This window comes from Lepisosteus oculatus, chromosome 26 (assembly GCF_040954835.1).
Source record: "Lepisosteus oculatus isolate fLepOcu1 chromosome 26, fLepOcu1.hap2, whole genome shotgun sequence".
In the NCBI taxonomy this organism is placed as follows: domain Eukaryota; kingdom Metazoa; phylum Chordata; class Actinopteri; order Semionotiformes; family Lepisosteidae; genus Lepisosteus; species Lepisosteus oculatus.
The window spans coordinates 10371570-10392953 of NC_090721.1; the positions used below are offsets into that span (position 1 = coordinate 10371570).

Consider the following 21384-nt stretch of genomic DNA (forward strand, 5'->3'; position numbering starts at 1 on the left):
CTGTGGCTTTCTAGCCCTTCAGGTGGGCCAGTTTCAGACTAGCAGTGACATGTGAATCCACCATGTACTGAAATGACAGGATTCCCCATTCTCCTGTGTGAACATAATGCACACTACAGAATCTTCGTCAGCAGCCCCAGCGCCCCCAGCAGGGAACGCCTCTCCACGGAGAGCAGAGTTGGGTGCCTCACGGCCATATTGAAACGAGCAGCAGGCGCTCGCCTCTGTCCTTCCCCATCTACGGTGCAGCGAGCCGCGCAGCCGACGCGTGCCCCCTGTGTCCCAGCTGTTCATTCTCCCACAGCAGGGGGCTGCATCGAGCGCCAGCGAGGCGCCGTGCCAGCAAGCGTCTCCTCTACTGGGGGTTGTGGGGGTCCTTGTCAACCGCTGGCTTGCGACAGAGACCTCCGGCTTCAGCTCGGTCCGGAGCAGCCCGGTTCCGCAGGGAGCAGCAGAGCCCCCGAAAACCACCCCAGCCTTCCCACTCGTGAGCGCAGGGCACCCGTCGCGCCCCGGAGGTCACTGCGTCGCCAACCAGCGTGCAGAGCGTCTGCAACGAGTGCAATTGGGATTTTTACAATGATTTCGGATTGTAGCGGTTGGCTTTTTATTGCTTTGGCCAGTGGATTTGAAGTCGCCTGTTGCCTGTGAGCTCAGCTCATGGGTGCCCAGCCCTTGCTCCGCCCTGCCCCAGGACACTGCGGCGCCGTGGGCGCGCGACTCTGACACGCCCGCTCGCACTGGCGAGAACGAGGGCTGGCGCACCGCGGGTAAGCACGCCAGGGAAAACCCGCCTGAGCAAGGGGGGGGGCGGTTCTGGTGCCGGTCCAGACAATCCTGTTTTCTGTCCTTGCAAACCGGAACTGTTGGGACTTTTCCTGATGGCTCCTGTGCTAAAGGAAGTGAAAGGAGCGACAAATCTTTCGACCGGCGCAGCTCAGAACTTGAGTTTTGTTAAAGAGAGATCGTCGCATGGAAACAACCGAACTGTGTGACGTCCTTCCGGTACTCAGAGGGTGCTCAATGCTTAGTTATTTTTATTATTTTGCTCACATTTTTATCCAGAGCAACTCCCCTTCATACCCTGTGCGTGTTCTCGCAGCAATCTGAGCGAATTACCTCAGTCGGAGGTACGACTCCAGTGTCCCTCTTGGGATCTGAACCCACAATCATCGACTTCTGAGCTGATTAACTTCCAGCCACTCCTCCTCACTCCTCCTCGTTCAGAGTGACGTCAACGGACGTGATCAACAACTTAAACGGGGAAAAACAGCTGTCGGAGTTGGGAAAAAAAAGTAAGCGTGCCGGGGACAAGAATAATAGTGCCCCGCGTTTTCTGTGCAGCTCTTGGAATTCAGGGCCACATTCTGGGCATTTCATGTAAGTGGGGCTCAGTTCGTGCACAGTGCGTGGTATTGATTGATCAGGGCTCTGGGGGCAGAGATGAAGGAAGCTGACTCACCAGGCGAGAGGGAAGGAGCTCTTCGCATAAACACTGTTTCAGGTTTCACCACCGCTGATCTGGTTTTAATTAAAACGGCAGCGCAGCAGCAGCAGGGCTGGCGTGACGAGATAATAAATGCCCAGGAAGATCGATGGGTGTACTCTCCCCCGTTGGGTGTTTTTTGTTTTTTACTTGTCGGTGTACGCCAGGCCTGAGTCACTGGCTCACGCTGCTGTGGGAGGGACGGTGCTTGTCTGTGTTGGCTAGTTTCCTCCGGGATCTGTCCCGATGGGGTTGTTTCCAGAGGGCGTTCAACACAAACCTCTCACTCAGCGCTAAATGAATAACAGCCTGTAATGTGATATCTTGCCTCACTCTTAATGGCCTTCCATCTGATGGGGCGAGTGACCTGTTGTTTGAAAAGGTGTCATCAAATGATTCCTATTGAATGGGGGAGAGACTTCCTTATAGCACGTTGCTGTGATCCCCCATCTCTCTACGGTCCTGTCTCTTTAACTGCTCGGCTCCCTTGCGCCAACCAGGTGGGCTAAGCGATTGTGCAGGAAGGGAAGTGTTTTTCATTTGAACTCGTGCTCGCCTTTTGTCATCAGGCAGGGTATTGATTTTTCCCCCCCCTCATTCTCTCCTGCTTTGTTTCGCGAAGAGAGAAAAGTGGTGGGAAAACCTGCAAGTCTCGGTGGGTGCCCGAGTGTCCGACTGAGCCTGTGTCTTCAGCGGTGTGAGTCAGACGAGCGCTGGCCTTGCGGCCCACGCAGCGCGCACCCGATCGAGAGCAGGGGGCGGAAGGTGACCCCCGCTGGCCAACCCACACGGCCCATCTGAACATCCTCATTAAGGCAGAAAACAGTGGAAGCATAAACCACAGAAGGGATGGCAGAGAGTCAGAGAGACGCCTCTCTTAGGTTTTCGTTTGGCTCAGCAAGTTGGGGTTGTTTGCTCTGGGAAAGGCAAGTCACTCCAGAAGAGCAGAGTAGTTTATTGCCATACTTACAAAAACATTGGAATTCTTAATCACTCTGATCTCTCGGGACACACACAGTACAACAGACAACACCGCGCAATGTAGACACGGACAATAAATGTGTTGTGGAAAAATAAATATGTAGAAGTGAGACCAAAAAAACAAAATAAAATGGTGTAAAAAGTGCGTAGTGCAGATGTGTATTAAGGCCCTGCAGTTAGCTGTTGTTGAGGATGCTCACTGCAGTGGGATAGAAGCTGTTCTTGAGTCTAGTGGTCCAGCTTTAACAGTGCTGGCCCGCTTGCCAGAGGGCAGGGGGGAGAACAGTTTGTGGCCGGGATGGTTGGGATCCTGAGTGATGGATTGGGCTTTATGGCGACAGCCGACGGTGTGGATCTCACTGATTGATGGTAAATCACCACCTATAATCCTCTGTGCTGTTGCCACAATCCTTTGTAGTGCATCTCTGTCATGCGTGGTAGTACTGCTGTACCACATAGTGAGGACACTTTCTATGGTGTTGTGGTAAAAGTTCATGAGGAACTGCTTCCCCAAACCACATTTCATTAAACATCACAGAAAGTGCAGGCGCTGTTGTGCCTTTTTCAGACTGGCTACAGTGTTGTGACTCCAAGCCAGGTCAGTGCAGATCTGCAGGCCGAGGAACCTGAAGCAGCTGACAGTTTTCACTGCTGTGCCATTAATTGGGGCATGACTCCCTTTGGGTGTCCTGAAGTCCACAATGAGTTTTATTTTGTCTTGTTGACATTCAGGGCCAGATTGTAAGATGCTCCACCTCACTCCTATATGCAGACTCATCTTTGTTGTTGATCAGCCCAATAATGGTCGTGTCATCTGCAAACGTAATGATGTGGTTGCTGCTGTAAGTGGCTGTCCTGTCGTACAAGGAGTATAGCCTAGGAATGAGACAGCAGCCCTGTGGGGCTCCAGTGTTTAGGATTGCTGTAGAGGTGATATTGTTGCCAATTTTCACCACCTGAGGTCTGCCCGTCAGGAAATCCAGTATCCAGTTGCAGATGGAGTTGCATAAACCCAGATTCCTGAATTTTAGGACCAGCTTGGTAGGAACAATTGTGTTGAAGGCCGAGCTGTAATCTATAAGCAGCAGCCTAACATAGGTGCCCTGTCCGTCTAAATATTCTAGGGAAGTATGTAGTGGTAGAGATATGGCATCGTCAAGGGAGTCTGGACTAGAGCACTTTATATGGGACAATACTCGGCTTTCCAGGCTCCTCATGGCCACTGAAGTGAGAGCACTGGGCGGTACTCGTTCAAGCAGGTTACCTTGGTCTTCTTGGGCAGTGGCACAGTTGTGGTTTTCTTAAAGCACTCTGGTACAACTGCCAGGGACAGAGAGAGATTTAAAAATGTCTGTTTACACAGGAGATCGCTGGTCTGCACAGGTTTTAAGGACACGAGGGGAGACGCCATCTGGGCCGGCTGCTTTACAAGTTTTCACTCTCTTAAAGGCTCTACACACCTCTTGTTTAGAGAGCTGTAACACAAAGTCCCCTGGTTCACAGGGAGTCTTGATAGCAGCTCGGTGTTCTGAGCCTCAAAAAAGGAGTGAAAGGTGTTCAGCTCATGTTGTAGAGATGCTTCCGTGGAGGAAATACCCCTGGTGTTGCCTTTGTCGCTCGTGACACATGCACCTCGAGTCACCGCCCAAGCTGTTTCTCTCATTTGTCCCTGTTGTATTCCTGTTTTGCCAGTTTAATGGCTTTCTCCAGGTCCTTCCTTGATTTCTTATACAGTTCTCTGTCGCCTGATATGAAGGCAGCGGACCGCGCTTTCGGTTTGGGGCATCATGTTGGAGCTTGTGTGTGTGACGCAGGTGCAGGAGGCCCTTCCAGCCTCCTGACTCTCAGTGTGTGGCTCTGTCCAGATGTTTGCATTGTGCAGATGCCTCACATTCACTGCTCTTGCTTGGCCCGGTTCACCTGTGACGACAAGTGAGAGTTTGTGTGTGAGCGACCTTACAGAACCCAGATGGGGGGTGGGGGCTTTGGTGAATCTTACCTGACTGTGGCGGAGGTTACTTTTGGGAGCGGTTCCCAATTTCATTGGGTTAACAGGAGTGAGGGAGTGCCTTGGCAGGGGACCCTCCTGTTCTCGGCTTCACCCGTGTCCCTGTGTTTCCCCCCCCCCCCTCGACAGAGCCCCATGAAGTCCGTCCTCGGCGGGAGGGCAAGCGCCCCGACCTGAGGCTGTACCAGCCGGCCGCCGGCCGCCAGCGTCCTCGCCGAGACACCTCCCCCAGCAGCGAGGGCGAAGGCCAGCCGGGCCCAGACCGCGGCCAGGAGGGCGGCGCAAGGGCCGGCGCGGAGGAGGAGAGAGAGGCGGCGCCGCCCCAGGACGCCGCCCAGCAGGGCAGCCGAACCAGCAGCGGCAGCGCTTGCGGCGACGGCAGCAACCGGGCTGCGGACCCAGTTGTGGCCGCCGGTGCGTCCCCGAAGCCGGCGCGCAGAGTCCGCAAACCCGACCGGGAGATCTACCAGCCCGGCGGGCGGAGGCTCCAGCAGCAGGCTGGTAAGGCCGCGGGTCCGAGCAAGGAACCTGCGACGGGAAAAGAACCAGGAGCCGACAGGACTCGGGTGCTGGGGAAGGACGTCCAGTCCAGGAAGGAGAGTCCGGCCAGCAGGGAGAGCAAGCAGGAGCCAGGGCGGCCCAAGGATGCTCTGGCGAAGAGCAGGGACCTGGTGGGCGAGAGCCTGAGCGCGCGAACAGAGAGGCTGAGCCTTTCAGAGGGGGCGGAGGGGGAGGAGAGGAGGGGGAAGAGGGCAGGGAGCGAGGAGGGAGGGCGGAGGAAGAAGGCGGGGAGCGAGGGGAGGAGGTCGAGAGCCGGGGGAGGAGGGGAGAGGAGGGACAAGGCCGGGAGAAAGACTAGAGGAGGAGGAGAAAGGGAGGGAGAGCGAGAACCGAGGAAGAGAGGTGAGAGGGGGAAGCCTCTGGCAGGGAGGGAGGTGGTGGAGCCAGGGGAGCAGAGGGAGAGGGATGGAGAGGAAGGGAGGACGAAGGCCCCGCACGGCGGCAGCGCCTCCTCTCGCTCTTACTCCAGGTCAGACAAGCGGTGCCCGCGCCACCGCACCTGCAGCACCAGCTCCGCCAGCAGCGGGACCAGCCTGGACGGGGGGGGCGGCCGGCAGGCCCGGGACAGGGCTGCGGGATCGGCCCCCGCCTCCGCGGGCCTGGGGGACAGGAGGGAGAGGGCGCGGGCGCTGGCGCGGGCGCGGCGGGACCTGTCCTCCACGGACTCCCTGGAGGAGGGCGAGCCGGGGAGCGGGGAGGAGTGGTGGAGAGCCCGGGAGAGGGACCGGGACGATGGCGGGAGCGCGGAGAGGAGGCGCGGCGGGGGCAGGGGGCAGGGCGGGGCAGGCAGCGGGAGGAACACCGGCGGGGTGCTGAGAGTGTCCTTTGACCGCCCCGGCGGCTCCGCGGAGCTGTCGGAACAGCGGAAGCGAGAGGAGGCGGGACCCCGGGGCAGGGGTAGGGGCATCCTGGTGCTCCCTGCCCACACTGACCTGAATGCCCCAGCGGAGGTCGGGCCTCGTCTGCTGGGTGGGGGGCGAGGGGGTAGGGGCCGCGGCAGGGGGGGGGCCACCAGGAGGCTGTGGGATCCCAACAACCCAGATCAGAAGCCAGCCCTGCTGAAGACGCAGCATCAGCACTTACAGCAGCAGCAGTTGCACTTCTTGGACACAGATGATGAGGTGGCAGGGAGCCCTCCTATCCAGCAGGGGGAGCCCTTCCAGAGTTTCCGAGTTTCTCAGCAGGCTGCTGCAGCCTATTACAAATTCCAGAACTCCGACAACCCTTACTATTACCAGTCGCCTCCCACGAGATATCCCTACCCCTACCACGTGCCGTACCAGATGCCAGGCATGAACGGAGTGTTCTCCTCACCTCCCGGTGTCCCCTATTTCCCCGGATACGGCCAGCCGGGGAGTCAGGGGTACCTGACCCCACTGACCCCCGAGGAGGCGGAGGTGCAGGTGCGGGGGCTGCAGCAGCAGGAGCTGGGGAAGCTGCTTCGCATTGCAGACAGTCAGGAGCTGCAGCTCAGCAACCTGCTGTCCCGGGACCGGCTCAGCCCGGAGGGACTGGACAGGATGACCCAGCTGAGGTGAGTGCACACCCACAGGCTCCTCCCAGTGAAACACAGTGTGACATGGGAGCGCAGGCAGAGACAGGGCACAGAGGAGGATGCTGACGTGAGAGTGTGCACGCACACAGGCCATCGTGGGCTCACGATGATGCTGTGCCAGCGTTGCACTGTCTGGTGTGCACTAGTGCAAAGCGCATTGAAACGTGTTCCCCATGTCACACATGCACTTTTATAATTGTATCTGTCCACAGTGCCTTGTTTTTGATAACTGAATCAGTCAGCGAGCTTTAAAAATACCCTGCATGTACTTATACAGATGCAAACCGGGGAAGCACTTAACAAACAGGTAACGGGAGGCATTAAAGGCAGCAGGAAGTGTTCTGTCTTTTTTCCAACGATATAACCTCCTGGGTGTCGGTTCGGTGTTGACATGTTACACAGGCTTTGTGCTCGCTGGCCATCTCATCTGTCTGACTGCCTGTCTGTCTGTCCCCGGCAGGGCAGAGCTGCTCTTGCTGTACGAGCGCGTGATTCTCAGCGACATCGAGTTCTCGGACGCCCAGAACCTGGACCAGGTTCTGTGGAAGAATGTCTTCTACCAGGTGATAGAGAAGTTCCGTCAGCTGCTGAAGGACCCACCCAACGAGACCACGCCAAGGATCAGAACCATGCTGCTGACGCTGCTGGATGAGGTAGTTATGCCTTGGGGAGAGGGTCAGGGGCAAAGGTCACCACCCCTAGTATTGAGCCCTCTGTAATCAGCACAGTCTGTGTGGAGCCTGCATGTCCTTGTGTCTTGAACCGGAAGGAAAGGGCAGTGATCATCACTAGCACTGTCCCCTATGTAATCAGTACAGTCTGTGGAGCCTGCGTGTGCTGAGCCCGAGGCAAAGGGCGATGACCACCACTAGTGCTGACCCCTCTGTAAACAGAACGGTCTGTGTGGAGCCTGTGTGTATGCGCTTACAGGAAGAGGGCAGTGGTTTCTGCCCTCATGCAGATTGTGCTTTCTTTCCCAGGGGGCCGTGTTCTTCGATGCGCTGCTGCAGAAGCTGCAGACAGTGTTTCAGTTCAAGCTGGAGGACTACATGGATGGCATGGCCATCCGCAGCCGCCCGCTGAGCAAGACAGTAAGCACTCCCCTCCTGCAGTTGACCTCTGACCTCTGACCTCTGAACCCTGACTTCTGACCCTGGTCCTTGAGAATCCCAGCTCCTTCGACATTCCCTTGGCTAAGTCTCACATTTCTTAACCAGTTTAATTACAAAACCAGAGGGCACGAGTGGAAGTGCATTTAAAACCACGCTTGGCTTCAGTCTGCCCTGTCCCTGACTGTGTTGTTTCCAGGTGAAATACGCACTGATCAGTGCCCAGAGATGTATGATCTGCCTGGGAGACATTGCCAGGTACCGCGAGCAGGCCAACGATACCACAAATTATGGGAAGGCGCGCAGGTAACCCTCTTCCGTTCTGAAATCTCTGCGTTGTCAGTACCATAGTAATCACATTTTGTTTTGTGGACACAACTTTTTCCTGTAAACCCTAGTCACTGTTTATTCCTGGAATGACTGTCCAGCGGATTCTTTTTTCAGAAATGACTAATGTTTCCTCATGTAAAGCATGAATCCCTCTGTGTCTCTCTCTCCTATCCAGCTGGTACCTGAAGGCACAGCAGATCGCCCCCAAAAATGGACGCCCCTATAACCAGCTGGCCCTCCTGGCTGTGTACACGGTGAGAGAGCCCTCTAGCTGCAGTGCAGGGGAGGGGAGCTCAGAGGACTGCATGCTGAGTGGCGTCCGCTTATATAGCCTGGTCTGCTTCAGCGCTGCCCATTTCCTGACTGCTGGAGCAGATCCAATAATATAGGACTCTGCACTGTTCCAGGACAGTATCCCAAGTAGACAGAGGGCACTGTTACTTTATCAGCAGCAGGAAAATTATAATGGAGAGATAGTGCCAGTCTTAGATTGCTCTTTTCACAATTGCATAAAGCGCACAAGGGAAAGTGTCTTGGGGCATCCTTCATGTCATTTGGTCCCCTGTTGTTTACCTGTCTTGACTCAGAGGCAGCAGTATTCAGCAGAAGGGCTGCTGCAGCTTACTGTTGCCACTAGGTGTCATTGTAGGCCAGAGAAACACCGCTGGCTAAACTCTTTTGTGGGCACAGCATAGTTCATGAGAAACACCCAACAACATGTTTATCTGTATCATCCTGTCAGTTATTTAATAGTATAAATGAAACTAACCAAGCCCTTATCTTGGAGATTTTCAGTTACTGTCACTTTTCTTGATTTACATTCCTGCTTTTCTGTCTATGAGTTTACAGGTTTTATTCTGACTCTCCTGTGCTCTTGCTTCTCACTGTCCCCCTCTCTGCTCTGTTGTTCTCCTGTCCGATGGGCCTGCCTCTCTCTTCCAGAAGAGGAAGCTGGACGCAGTTTATTACTACATGCGCAGCCTGGCTGCCAGTAACCCCATCCTGACGGCCAAGGAGAGTCTCATGAGCCTGTTTGAGGAGACCAAGCGCAAGGTGAGGCCAGTTTGGAGGCAGGGCATCTCCAGCCCTGCTCCTGGAGAGCCCCAGTCCAGCAGCTTTTATATATCACCTTTCTATCATTGATTACCAAAGACCTGGAACATTTTAGTTGTGGTCAATTAAGCAATCGTTTATAACAGAAGCTGAGCCCTCTCGTTGTGCAGAGGTGCCTTAATTGAGCAGATTACTCATTTAGCTCATTTATCCAGTCTTTATAGTCTGTAGGACTGGACTGGAAATTCTGCAGGGCCGGGTTTGGAGACGCGTGAAAGTGCCCTTCCTGTCAGTCTGTATTGTTCTAATGTGGAGAGCAGTGCAGTCAGGAAGCTTTTGAGCCTTTCTGCAGCACTGGGCCCCTGCAGTGCCGGCTGACCCCTCTCTCTCCCCCCCCATTGTCTGTCTACCAGATGGACCAGCTGAAGTGCCGGAACCAGCCGCAGGACTGGGATTGGGCGGGAGGCAGCTCGGGCCCCCGGGGGTCCGGCGGGGGCCGCGGGGAGGACGCAGCGCGGGTGGAGATCTGGTTGCGGCCGGGAGAGCAGAGGCAGCCCCGGGCCGGAAGCGAGTCCGGCAGAGAGTCGGAGCAGGACAGCGAGCTGGGGTCTCTGAGCGCCAGTGACGTGAGTGTCCGCTCTGGAAACCCTTTTCCGTGGCGTGCCCAAGAGCCCTGCGCGCACGCTGGATAACGTGGTCGCTGCAGGCAGCTGTACTCAGTGAAATGAGTGTCATAACATCCATGCTTCAGAAAAACAGCAGTCAGCTGGCCCTCTGTGTGTTAAAGTCATCTCTGCTCTGCCTTTGGCCTGTCCTGAGATGTGAATCACACGTCACCCCTTTCTTACAGCCTAGCTTCCCTCCCTGCGCTAGTTCCTCTGTTCTCACCACATGTCATACCCACAGCCCAGCCTTCCCAGCCTCCTCCTCTCTGCCTGTTCAGCAAGGCTGCAGGCACCGTGCTAGATGGAACCTCCGTAGTCCGGGGCAATTTCCATCCCTCCATCCCGAGGCGGCAGCAGCCACAGGCAGGTGATCCGCTGGCTCCGATCGGACAGCCCGGCTGCCTGTAGCAGAAAGACAAACCAGAGGGGACTTTGGCGCTGTCTGGAAGACAGTCAGCTGTCGTACCCAGAGCACTCCCAGGGCTAGAGGCTGATCAGGGTCGCTGATAGCAGTACCTCGGTTGTACCACTCATCCATAGGTGGGAGAAGCAAAGAGGCTTAGCTGCTCACTCGGGGAGGCTCGGGAGCCAGGAGCCTCTTGGAGACGAGACCTCTCCCCTGAAGCGGAGCACATCAGCAATGTACATGTTACACATTTACACGGCTCGGGGGCCCAGTCTCGGAGCTCGGCAGTGCGTCACGGCATGAAGGGGGTTTTGAGGCGTACAGTGGTTATACAGCGTTCTGCAGAATACGTAAACAGCAGACCCTTGGTGTAACAGACTGATCGGGCGGACAGGACGTCCGTTAGTTCCAAATATCCGCTGAATCACAGATGATGTGTTTTCGACCCAAAAGCACACTTATATGAGAAAAGATATCTACATATTATTTAAATGCCTTTATTTTTTTTAACTTAATAAGTGCAGTCAGCGCAATCAATTAAAAATTGTCATTCATTTTTATCATACATATACACACTCTTTATTTCATGTGTCATAAAAAAATTCTGTAAAACACATGAAGCACAAGCCACTCATTGTAAGTGACTGACCTGCCCCTGTAGGGCACCATTGATATTCTTGAATTTTAAACCTATGGGGTCTTTATTTTTGTCCTGTTTTACTATTTGTGCATTTCCCCGTTATTGTGGGGAACATCTGGTATTACTGATTTTGCAGACAAAATTTCCCCTTCAGCAGATTGTTTGTTAAATCCAAAGTCCGTTAAACCGATGGTTTACTGCAGTTTGAATTTTGTTTGCTGTTGTATTTCCCCTTTAAGCGCTGGGAGGTGTGAGAGTACTGACACTCAGAGTGGCGGGGGTGTGGAGCAGGTTATCAGAACATGCGTGCTGTAGAGGCGGGCGGGCGGGGAGTCTCTGAGCGCCGGCCGAGTGGCAGCTGGAAAAGAGCTGATCCAGCTGGAATGGTTTCACCTTTCGGTGTTCCTGTGACAGTCAAGGAAAGCAAGCGTGCGAGAAAGGAAGGCAGACAGAACCCCTGAGAAAGGAGAGAAGGATTCACACACACACACCACACTTTCTGAGAGTGCACTCAAGTGCAGATTTGTTAACCAGAGCACTTTCACAAGTGGCAAGTACTTCCCCCCTCGATCGCAGTCAGAGCCATTGCGTAGAATCTGAACCCTTCTGCCTACGGAAATGTTATGCATGTGTGTACAGCTATTACTGTATCAGTGAAAACTCTGACGGTGTGCGTCTCTGCACAAGGAAAACAAGAAGTCACCAGTTCTCACAGTTCTGATTGGTTTTGTCATAAACCAGATAGTGCCGTTTTTAAAATCTAAAACTGCTTCAACTGTTTTTGACCTCCTATCACCCCGCCTAAAGTTTTATTTCGACAGAGAAGAGTAGAGTCAATGAGAATAGAATGAGAGGCAATGGGAGGTTCTCACGAATACACAGAGTCCTCTGCACTTTCTGTGGTTTTTTATCACGTGACTTCCTTTGAACTCGACTCTGGGCAATCCTGAACGCTCAGCCTCTGACTTACAATACGAGGCCTGAGAAGAGCTGCTCTTCACGAAATGGAAGGTTACTCTGCCTCCTCCTCAGTTCGCTCAAGCAGTCTTCAGGCGGCACTGAACCCTAACCCTAACCCTCCTGCACATTTATTTTCCATCTTTGCAGAAAAATGTGGCCAGTCAATATTCTTTTCAACAGAATGAGGGGGTGATGTATGATAGTCACTGCTACCCAGTTGAAAATAATGGTTAATAATGATAAAAATGAATCTTTTGCTGAATGGGGATCTTGTGAAAAGGCAGTAGCTGCTGATAGCTTTTAAAGGGAGCATTGTCACTGTGATATTAACAGAAAATGCGGGAATACTGCAGGCCCAGAACATACATGTGTGTTTACTACATTTCAGATCCCTGGCACAGTTGCCACACATTGCACTTAACAAAGCATAAACACACAAGTAAATGGCTAGATACAAGCACGGTGTCTTAGTATACAAGTGTTTTTTATTACATTTGAAACAAGTCAATATTTTCAGTGTTTGTTCCTCTGTAGTTTCTTGTGTTTTTATGTACAGGTATAAACGTTTTAGTGTTTGCTTAGAGCAGCCCTGGAAGTGAAAGGGCAGGCACTGTGCTCCAGTGGTTACATAGCGGGGTCACCCGCGCGCTAAGGGCTCCGTCAGTCTGGCTGTCAGCTGTGATTTTCAGGAAGCGCTGGTCCCAGGTCAGCTGAGTGTTAGCGGTGGGCACGAGGGCTGGGCCTGCCCCCGCAGGAAGGGCTTTGGAAGGTTAAGGTCTGAGGTTCTGTCCTAGGATTGAAGGTACTGGAAGTGGGGGAAGACGGGAAAGCCTGTGGACATGCAGGAATTGCTGGTTTGGGACTGGAGAATGAGCTTTCTACCACGTGCACACACTCAGTGCGCCTTGGAGATAGCAGTCTGACTCCCATTGCTCAGCATTTGGAGCCATTCCAGGTTTTAACAGCTACAGGCTCTTGTCTGAGAGCCAGCGCCAGGTGTGATATTCCACGCTTATTACTGCTTTTGAAGTAACTTTGCATAGACGCGGACATGAAATATGTAGAATGTATGTAGAAAAGGAGACGCGAAGTCTCGCACAAGCGTATCGATCACCATTCTTAGTAAGCTTGTGAATGAGCAATTAAAATGCTGAACTGTTATTTCTGTTAATACCTCTAAAAGGCAACATGCAGGACTATTGCCTTCATCAACTCTTTGCAGATGTAATACAGTCACCTGGGCCTACTAAAGCCTATGTACTGTAGTGCCGCAGGTGACCTCCGCTTCAGGGTCTTAAGTGCTGCCCCATGTTCTGGGTGTTCCTGTCCCCTGGCTGCACACCGATGCGCCAGGCCAGCCTGCACTCGCAGAACCGCTCGTGTTTTTGATGACGCTACGGAAAAAGACAAGCCACCAGGTGTGATTTCCGGCTTTGTTGACATTGCTTCTCCGCCAGCGTGTATCGTTATCTGGGCTCCCAGGTGCTTACCTTCATCGCACGAGAGGCCCGTAAAAACCCGACACGGATCAGTTTTGCTACCCGGTGGGAGTCGGGAGTCGGATTTCCATTCCCGCCCGTGGTGTGTGAGCGTCTGCCTAACGTGCACATGCTTCTCTGGAGCCGCAGTTTCTGTTAAGTGGAAGATGAGCTGTTGACTCATTCTGAGTGCCTGTATGAGTGTGTGTGTCAGTGCGGATGTGTAAACTGGCTGCTGTTGCATGGCTTCAGTCACGTCCCCGGCAGAGCGACGGTGGGAATGTGGTTAGTTTGGTTTAACCAACTCATAAACTGCGCCCTGGCACTATCGGCTTCCTCTCCAGACAAAGCACAGAAAGCCAGCCGCTCGTCTTGAAGTGAGTGCCGCGGGTTATAAATAAACCGCCTTGGCGGTTAGCTGACCTTGGGGTCGAGTTCCGAAAGCCTTGGCCTGTGGCGTTGTGAGAGTTTCACTTCACCCAAAACCCCCTCCTCCACCGCCCCCCGCCCCCCGCCCCCTGCCCCCAGCCCGCAGGCGGCCAGCTGCCAGCCCTGGCGGAGCGGTGCCTCTCGCAGCGCAGGTCGCCAGAGGCCGGCCTGGCTCCAGGGCCGCGTGCAGAAGGGCGGCCCTGTGTTTAGCCAAACCCCCCCCCCCCCCAAGAGGAACCACCCGAAAAGCCATGTTTGCTGCCGTCGGCCCTCGGCGCCTCATCCGCGCGGGATCGGCGTGTCCTTGTACGTCGCTATATATGCGTTTCCACCCACAGCAGGCACGGGGTTTTTTGTTGTGCTTACTACGCTCTAATTACCCTGGGGAGTTCAGCTTGCAGAGCCACAGGCCTGCGATGGCTGCCTTGTTAGCATTTCACGCTCATTCTTGTGCTCGTGCTTAGCTGGGAACTTCAGACCTGTGTGCATGCCTGCAGAGCAGGTGCCGCCCCGGTTAAAGGGAGCTGTGTATTGGTATACAGCATTCTTATTAACTCAATGACCTGTCAGCTATTCAAGCAACATGTGTGGTAGGAGTTGTGCAGTCTAGAGCAGTCGAATTGGGCAGTGGTAGTCATGGTCCATGGAGACTGACAGGAGATGCACCAAAGGGCGCTATTAGGGATGTTAGAATAAGAGAAATGTTAAAAAGAGGAAGAGGCCATTCTTCCTGTCTAGTTTGTCTGACTGACCATAGACTCTAATCCAGCCATTTCAACCAGATAAAGACTTCATGTTCACTTCAGCAGCATGGCTGTGTCTCTTGTTCCACACTCCAACTCCTTTGTGTACAGACGCACCTCCTGTTAGTTTTAAACACGCTTCCTTGTCGTTTCCGCTTGTGTCCTCACGTGTCTCACTTGGGTCTGAAGAAGGCTGCTTGGTTGACTTTGTTGGTGCCTTTGAGGCGTTTGAATACTCAAGATAAGGGCCCCTCTTGGTCTTTTCTGCTCAAGAACAAAAAGATCCAGTTTTCCTGTCCCATCAGTGTACAACATTCCTTTAAGCTCTCTCGGCTGATTTCAGAAAGGTATCTTATATCTTTTCTGCAGTTCGGTAAACCAGTTTGTGCACGGAGCTGCGAATGTGGTCTTGGTCTGGTTTGGGTTCTTTGTGACTGTGTCCATGATGGCTCACCCTGACGGCCCAGTTGTCTTAGCTTCATGGTGCTCACAGTGTCTTATAATAATAATTGCTTACACTTATATAGCGCTTTTCCGGACACTCCACTCAAAGCGCTTTACAGGTAATGGGGATCCCCTCCACCCCCACCAGTGTGCAGCCCCACCTGGATGATTCAACGGCAGCCATACTGCGCCAGAATGCTCACCACACATCAGCTATCAGTGGGGAGGAAATGGAGCCAATTCATAGAGGGGGATTATTAGGAGGCCATGATTGGTAAGGGCCAATGGGAAATTTGGCCAGGACGTCGGGGTTACACCCCTACTCTTTTCGAGAAACACCCTGGGATTTTTAATGACCACAGAGAGTCGGGACCTCGGTTTTACGTCTCATCCGAAGGACGGCGCCTGTTTACAGTATAGTGTCCACATCATTATACTGGGGCATTAGGATCCACATGGACCGCAGGGTGAGCGCCCCCTGCTGGCCCCACTAACACCTCTTCCAGCAGCAACCTTAGTTTTTCCCAGGAGGTCTCCCATCCAGGTACTGGCCAGGCTCACACCAGCTTAGCTTCAGTGGGCTGCCAGTTGTGAGTTGCAGGGTGATCTGGCTGCTGTCTTGGCCTCAGTGTTTAAGTAGGCCACTTCATGAGCTCTCTGTATGGATAAATGCCAGATAATGTGATCAGTTTGTTTCTGAAGAGCAGCTCAGGGTTCAGCATGGGGCAAAGGGTGTCTTAAAGCTTCGCCTTAGCTGCTCTTCCTTTCATCCCTATTGCTCAGGTCAGCTAACCCGGGTGTGGCTGCTTGTCTCCGTCCTTATGAACGTTTCCAGCAGTTCACTTACACTTTAACGGTAATTTTTCTCACTTCGTGTCCTGTTGTGAATCGTTACCATCAGCTGGTGGGCGAGCTGAAAGGAGCCTGGGCAATGTGCAGGGTGACTGGGGTGGCCCTGGTCAGCTGCGATGTTTTGTGTGGGGGGGGGAGGGCCCTGGCTGAGCCTCACCTTGGCTGCAGGCTGTGAGCTGGGGAGCGCCGGCGCTCGAGTCGCCCCAGCCTCTCCAAGCTCATGTGATCCAGGCTTGTTGCGGCTTCCCAGAGCTGAAGCGCGTTCCAAGACAGAAAGAGCCAACTGTTGCCATGCCCCCAAACCCTTGGCATGCCTCACTGCAGTACATCACACATGCCAAATCTACGAAGGCCTTTTCAAACATGACATGAAAGCGTCTCTGTTCCTTGTAACGATCATCATTTTAAAATTAATCGCCTGCTAATTTCTCCCGGTGTGACAGGCAGCTGGGCTCCATGAAAGCAGTGAGTCTGAACTCTCTGCCCTGTGCAGTATCTAGGATGGAGCATTGGGGTGAAGTGTTTGTTTGCAGTTTTGTTAAGAGGGCGGCAGAGGGTAGGCGCGAAGGTGAGGTGTCAGGGGTTCGAGCCGGGGTCACGTCACTAGCCTGCGGTGAGCAGGGTTGCCCGAGCAGGGGTGCGCGGTCGGCTGAGCGCCGTGAGGCGCGGTGGGGGTACTCGTCCAGCGCTCTTGGGGCTTGCGGCGGTTCCCCCCAGTGTCAGTGAGGGACGCGCCCGTCCTGCAGTTGGGGCTCACCCTCCTGTACGTCGCTGCAGAGCCAAAAGACAGAACCAGAGGGGGTCACAGCTGTGAGCCGAGACACAGGGGCAGTCAACTGACGATCCTAAAAATAATCATGGGTTAAACCGCATGACTTCACCTGTGCTGCAGTAGACTGTCTCAGAGTCTAGGACACCCTGGACTGTGTTCAGTCCTATCAGTCTCTGCAGCAGGTCTTAGTAGAGCTTGATCTTCTGCTTATTCTTAGTACATGGCCGAGGTCTCGAACTGAATCTAAACAAAGATGTCGCGGGGAACCTGTCCTTCACTCTGCTCCGCCTGTTCGTAAGGCAGACGGGCAGCTGCCACAGCAAGTGCTGCACAGACTACAGCCCCTCTGACTGAAACCGCTGTGGGCGTCACACACCAGCTGACACAAGGGCACTGCCTCACAAGATGTGAAGAGCAGCAGAGAGCTGACGTCTCCCTCGCCAGGTGGAAATCGACCGAAGCCTGTCAGCCAACCCTGTGAAAGTGTATCTGTCAGTATCCTGGGAGCCTTCCCGCTGCATCAGGCCATGCACTGAGGGCCGCAGACATTGATGCTGCTGACAGACGGCGTATACATTGTCTCTGTGTTTTTTTTAGCCATAGAATTGCCAGTGGTTTTGTTTGGGGGAGGGGTTGCCCGCTGTCATTGTGTCTCGGCCTGACATGGACTGAAGCAGCTTAGTTCTCTCGGTTCTAGACAAAACGAGTGATGGAGCCGCGGCGGAGGCCTGACGTCTCTGACACAGCCGAAGGCTCTCACGGATTCTTTTACGCTGATGTTGCAAACCGTGTTGTCCAGCGGAAAGCTGTTCACGGAGTGCCGGGCCCGACTGTGGGGGCTGATCCCCTGGGGACTCTCTGGTGTTCAGCTAGACGGGGAGCGGGCAGAGAGTGGGCTCAAGAGTGCTCTAGTTTTCTCACGCTGCCGGAGACGGGTTTGAGCAGGCGGGGGGTCCGTCACAGCAGCCTCGGGCGGAGCTCGTTATACGGCCCCCCCGAGCGTCACAGGCGAGTGGTTCCCCTCAGCCAGGCCCGGGGTCCTGCGCTCAGCCCACATCACAGGCCGAGCCCCCCAGACCCAGACACTGCGTCCCCTTCCAGGCCTCGGACTGAGCCGGGTGAGCGGATTCGGCATTAAAAATACTTTCCTGTGGTTGTGAGTTTGCAGTCCCTGCAGTGTGGCGATCACCCATTCCTCTTAAACAGAAAAAGAGTCTCTCCGGCTTTAAAAATAAGATGTAGCTGTGATGTTGGACGCTGGTTGTGCCTTGTTTTATTTTTGATTGCGCCTGGGGGGCCTCAAGTTTAACGATCATGTGGTCTGAATGCAAAATACTTTGTTTCTGCTGCTGCTCAAATGCGTCTGCCTCCAGTGCTCCTAATATATACGACCTGAAAACATTGAGCTCCGTGGTTCTTAAATGAGCCAGTAAATTAGACTAAACTCTCTTTAACACAGGAAGCAGCTTTATTTAATACGAGGGGAAATTTAATGCTTTGGGCACTAAAATCATTTACGTTAATATTGAACCATTTTCTTTTACAACTGGAGCAATACACATGAGAATCAGGATTAAAACTTGCTTTTCTTCTCTAGCTTTCTTACTGGCCTTATGAGTTATTTGTGTTTGCTGTTTCTCCTCATGTGTCGGATGGGTTTTGTATACTTACTGGCTGTGAAGGAGGATGTTACTTTAGCATTAAAAGAGATAAATTGATGGAGCCGCCTGGTTTCTGACTGGGTAACTGGCTCTTTATGACAAACCACCTTTTCATGTCTTTGGTTATGTCTTAATTAATGAGCTCAGAACGAAACCCTTCAGCTGTGAGATTTAAACTGTTTTTGCTCCTGAACAAAACACCCGAGCCAGCTGCCTAGCCAGCAGTTGACACACAGAGGGGGAGATTGCTACAGATGAGAGGCTTATCATGTCCCCGATCTGGTTTGAAAGTCCTCCTGGCTCTTTATCTGCCTCTGTGGGGGGCTGTGTTTAGTGTGTCTCCAGAGTGTGCTGTGTTGCGAAACTCCAAACGGGTGGCGTTTGTGGCTGTGCTCTGCTGTGTTAGCAGAGACGCCCGTGTGTCGGGGGGGGGGGGGTGGGACACAGGGATGTCTTCGCCAGTTGTGTTGCAACCGGCTTTTGCACAAGGGGCAGGTGGGGCAGCCGTCCGGCAGGAAACGGCACGGACGGGGCAGGATTCTGGCCGGGTCGCGCGTGCGCTCGCTCGCCGGCTCTCCGCTGCGCCCCAGCTCCCTGGTCTTCGCTCTGCCGCCGGATCAGACCAGTTGCTCCTTTTGTTCCAGTTCAAAGCGAAGGCTGCAGCCTTCCTGCCAGACAGGGCTCTTTGTCAAGATGTTGCACAATGCTGGCAGGATGCTCCCCCAACGTTTGTGGTGTGACAAGGTGAACTCAAGTATTTTTATCAGTTTGAGAACTGGGCACGATCAGAGAGGCAAGAAGGACTCTCCTTTGTAGTCTTAACATTTCTTATCTTAGTTGCTACAAATAATTGACAGATCACACTTCATCACAGTTTCGACTCAGTGCAGCGTCAGGGTGTCCAGTGTTAAAACTCGGTGCAATGCTGTACATCTTTTTTGTTAATTATTCTTTGTTGAATACCCCATCGGGAATCTCTAAGTGTTTTTAAGACGGGGCTCTGAGCCTTTCACATGACGGGAGCAGTTGAGACGAGTAGACGTTCTCCCGAAAGAGCCATTTGCCATTTCACACACCACAGCAGCCATGGGACAGTATGTACTGCTGCTTGGGGAATCCTGATCCCAGGGTGGTCGAGCCCAAGCTCGGCCTGCTAACAAGCACTACCGGTCCTGTGCTTCACCTTGGACGTGCAGAATGGTGTGTCCCACAGCCACCCACAACTTTTTAGACTTTCCTTGTGTGGTGTGTTGTACAAGCCCAGAACATCTTCCCAAGCGCTAACCAAATGCTTGGCCTTTTGAAATACAGACTCCACAAAGCATTGCTGCTTTGAAAGCAAAGTGAAATTGGCTCATGAAAACCAGCGTCTGAGGAAATGGTCTTGCATTCCAGATAAGCAGCGTGGCGTGGGGCACCGTCGTGTTGTTCTGCATTTCACAATGTGAAAGTTGCGGTGCTGGTGCAGGCTGGGCGGATCAGGAGTGGAGCCGCCCTGCTGGCGTTCTCACGCGTGCACCGGCCTGCGACCTCCGCCCCCCCCCCCTCTCAGGGAGGGGGCGCGCCCCGAAACTCCCCCCGAGTGGTTGCTGTTGCCAGGTGTCCCAGGCGGCGGGCTGGTGTCCCAGGGAGTGTGATATGAAACCTGGGGGACAGAGGAACTGGGGCAGGGCTGGCCGGACGTCACGTTGCCGTTTCCTGAGAGAGCTGCGCTGTGGCTTTGAGGTTTTCTTGGCCGGGGAGGGGGGCGAGGGCCTGCCGCGCCGTAAAAAAATAAATTAATGAGCGATTGATTATTTTTTCAGAGCTCAGCTGACGTCTGTCACCTCCCCCGCCTCCCCGCCGTTGCATGCCTCGACTGTGCTGCTGGGCTGGTGTTCCTGTGTTTGTGACTGAGGCAGGGTGATGTGTTGTTATGCTTCGAGAAGCACAAGCCGTTCACCCGTTTGCTAAGCTCGCGTGTTCAGCGCTCTGTGGGCCACTGAGGGAAGATTTCGGAAAGAAACCTAGACTTCTCGCGGTGTTTGTTCACAATGTGGGTTTCGGGGCATCCTTTTCGCACACATTATGTGCCATATCGCTGTCAGGCTGTCATAACCTTTTTCTCCTAAGTTGTGGTCAGCTTTTATGTAGATCTGACTTTGATTAAACACTTCTGTTCTCTTGACTGCTGCGTACATCTCTGGCTCCAGAATCGCCCCGAAAGCACTTGAACGCTTGGGCACTTCTTGCGAAGCTCCGAGCGGTCTTGAGAAATGTGCTTCTCCTCCCGGTGACGTCTGTCGGTGCTTGTAGCTGTGGCCTAGAAACTGCAAGGGTGTCAGACTCGCCCCCGATGTGGCTCTGGTGACCTTCCCATGACCTTACTCAGGTGGTTGCTGCACTTTGGTGGTGGTGGAGGGGATCCCCATTACCTGTAAAGCGCTTTGAGTGGAGTGTCCAGGAAAGCGCTATATAAGTGTAAGCAATTCTTCTTATTATTACTACACTGTGCTTGTCCTTGGCCTGGCTGAGGCTTTCCCACAGGTGGAGCTGAGCTTAACCGTTCCCTTCTGTTGTTCATGTGTGTTGCCTCCCCACGGCCGCCCTCAGGGCGCGGCGAGGACAGGTGCTCCGCTCGTGATCCTGGCGAGACCGCGAGGCTGCACCTCCTGCGTGTCCGCTGTGGAACTGGTCAGACAGAAAGAGGAAGTGTCATGCAGACGTGCTCTTCTCTCCCCGTGCGGCAGCGTGACTTCTCTTTCCTGGGTTTTAACCCTCCAGCCTGCTGTGAGCTCAGCCTCTGGGAAGCGCGTTGTGAGCTCCTCGGCCTCCTCCTGCAGTACAAAGGCAGTGGGAGGCGACTGCAGAGCTTCTGTTTAGATGGGTGAAGCCCTGCCTGGCCTGTCCCGTATTCGGAGATCTGGCAGTCGGAGAATGAATCCCAGCAGCATAACTGCAATCCCATTGCCTGAAATAGGCAGCACTGAGAATACCCCCAGTAGCAGACTTTTAAGTAGTTTTTCTAATTTATACCTTCATGATATATTTGTGTATTAATTTAAATCCATTATCTAATTATATGTGTAAATGCATATGTGCAATTGTATTTCATAAGCACACAGTTTGAACAGGCTTTTTTTGTAGTACACAGATTTTGTTGTAAATTGCCTTGGATCACCCATCAGTCAAGTACATCTTCCCATGCTCTTAAGTGACTTCAGTCAGTCCAGCCATTTTCTACTCTTCCAGTTCATGTGATCCTGTTTCTT

At 53.6% G+C, this 21384-nt stretch overlaps 1 protein-coding gene across 1 annotated transcript in view; it reads left to right on the forward strand.

Annotated features, from left to right (window-relative positions):
- Nucleotides 1–21384, forward strand: part of smg6 (SMG6 nonsense mediated mRNA decay factor) — an 83351-nt gene that overhangs the window by 1820 nt on the left and 60147 nt on the right. Inside the window, exons 3-9 of the mRNA XM_069184574.1 lie at nucleotides 4605–6570; nucleotides 7052–7244; nucleotides 7572–7682; nucleotides 7900–8006; nucleotides 8206–8284; nucleotides 8973–9083; nucleotides 9497–9709. Of these exons, the coding sequence (XP_069040675.1) occupies nucleotides 4605–6570; nucleotides 7052–7244; nucleotides 7572–7682; nucleotides 7900–8006; nucleotides 8206–8284; nucleotides 8973–9083; nucleotides 9497–9709 (2780 nt within the window). The remainder of the gene's footprint in view (nucleotides 1–4604; nucleotides 6571–7051; nucleotides 7245–7571; nucleotides 7683–7899; nucleotides 8007–8205; nucleotides 8285–8972; nucleotides 9084–9496; nucleotides 9710–21384) is intronic.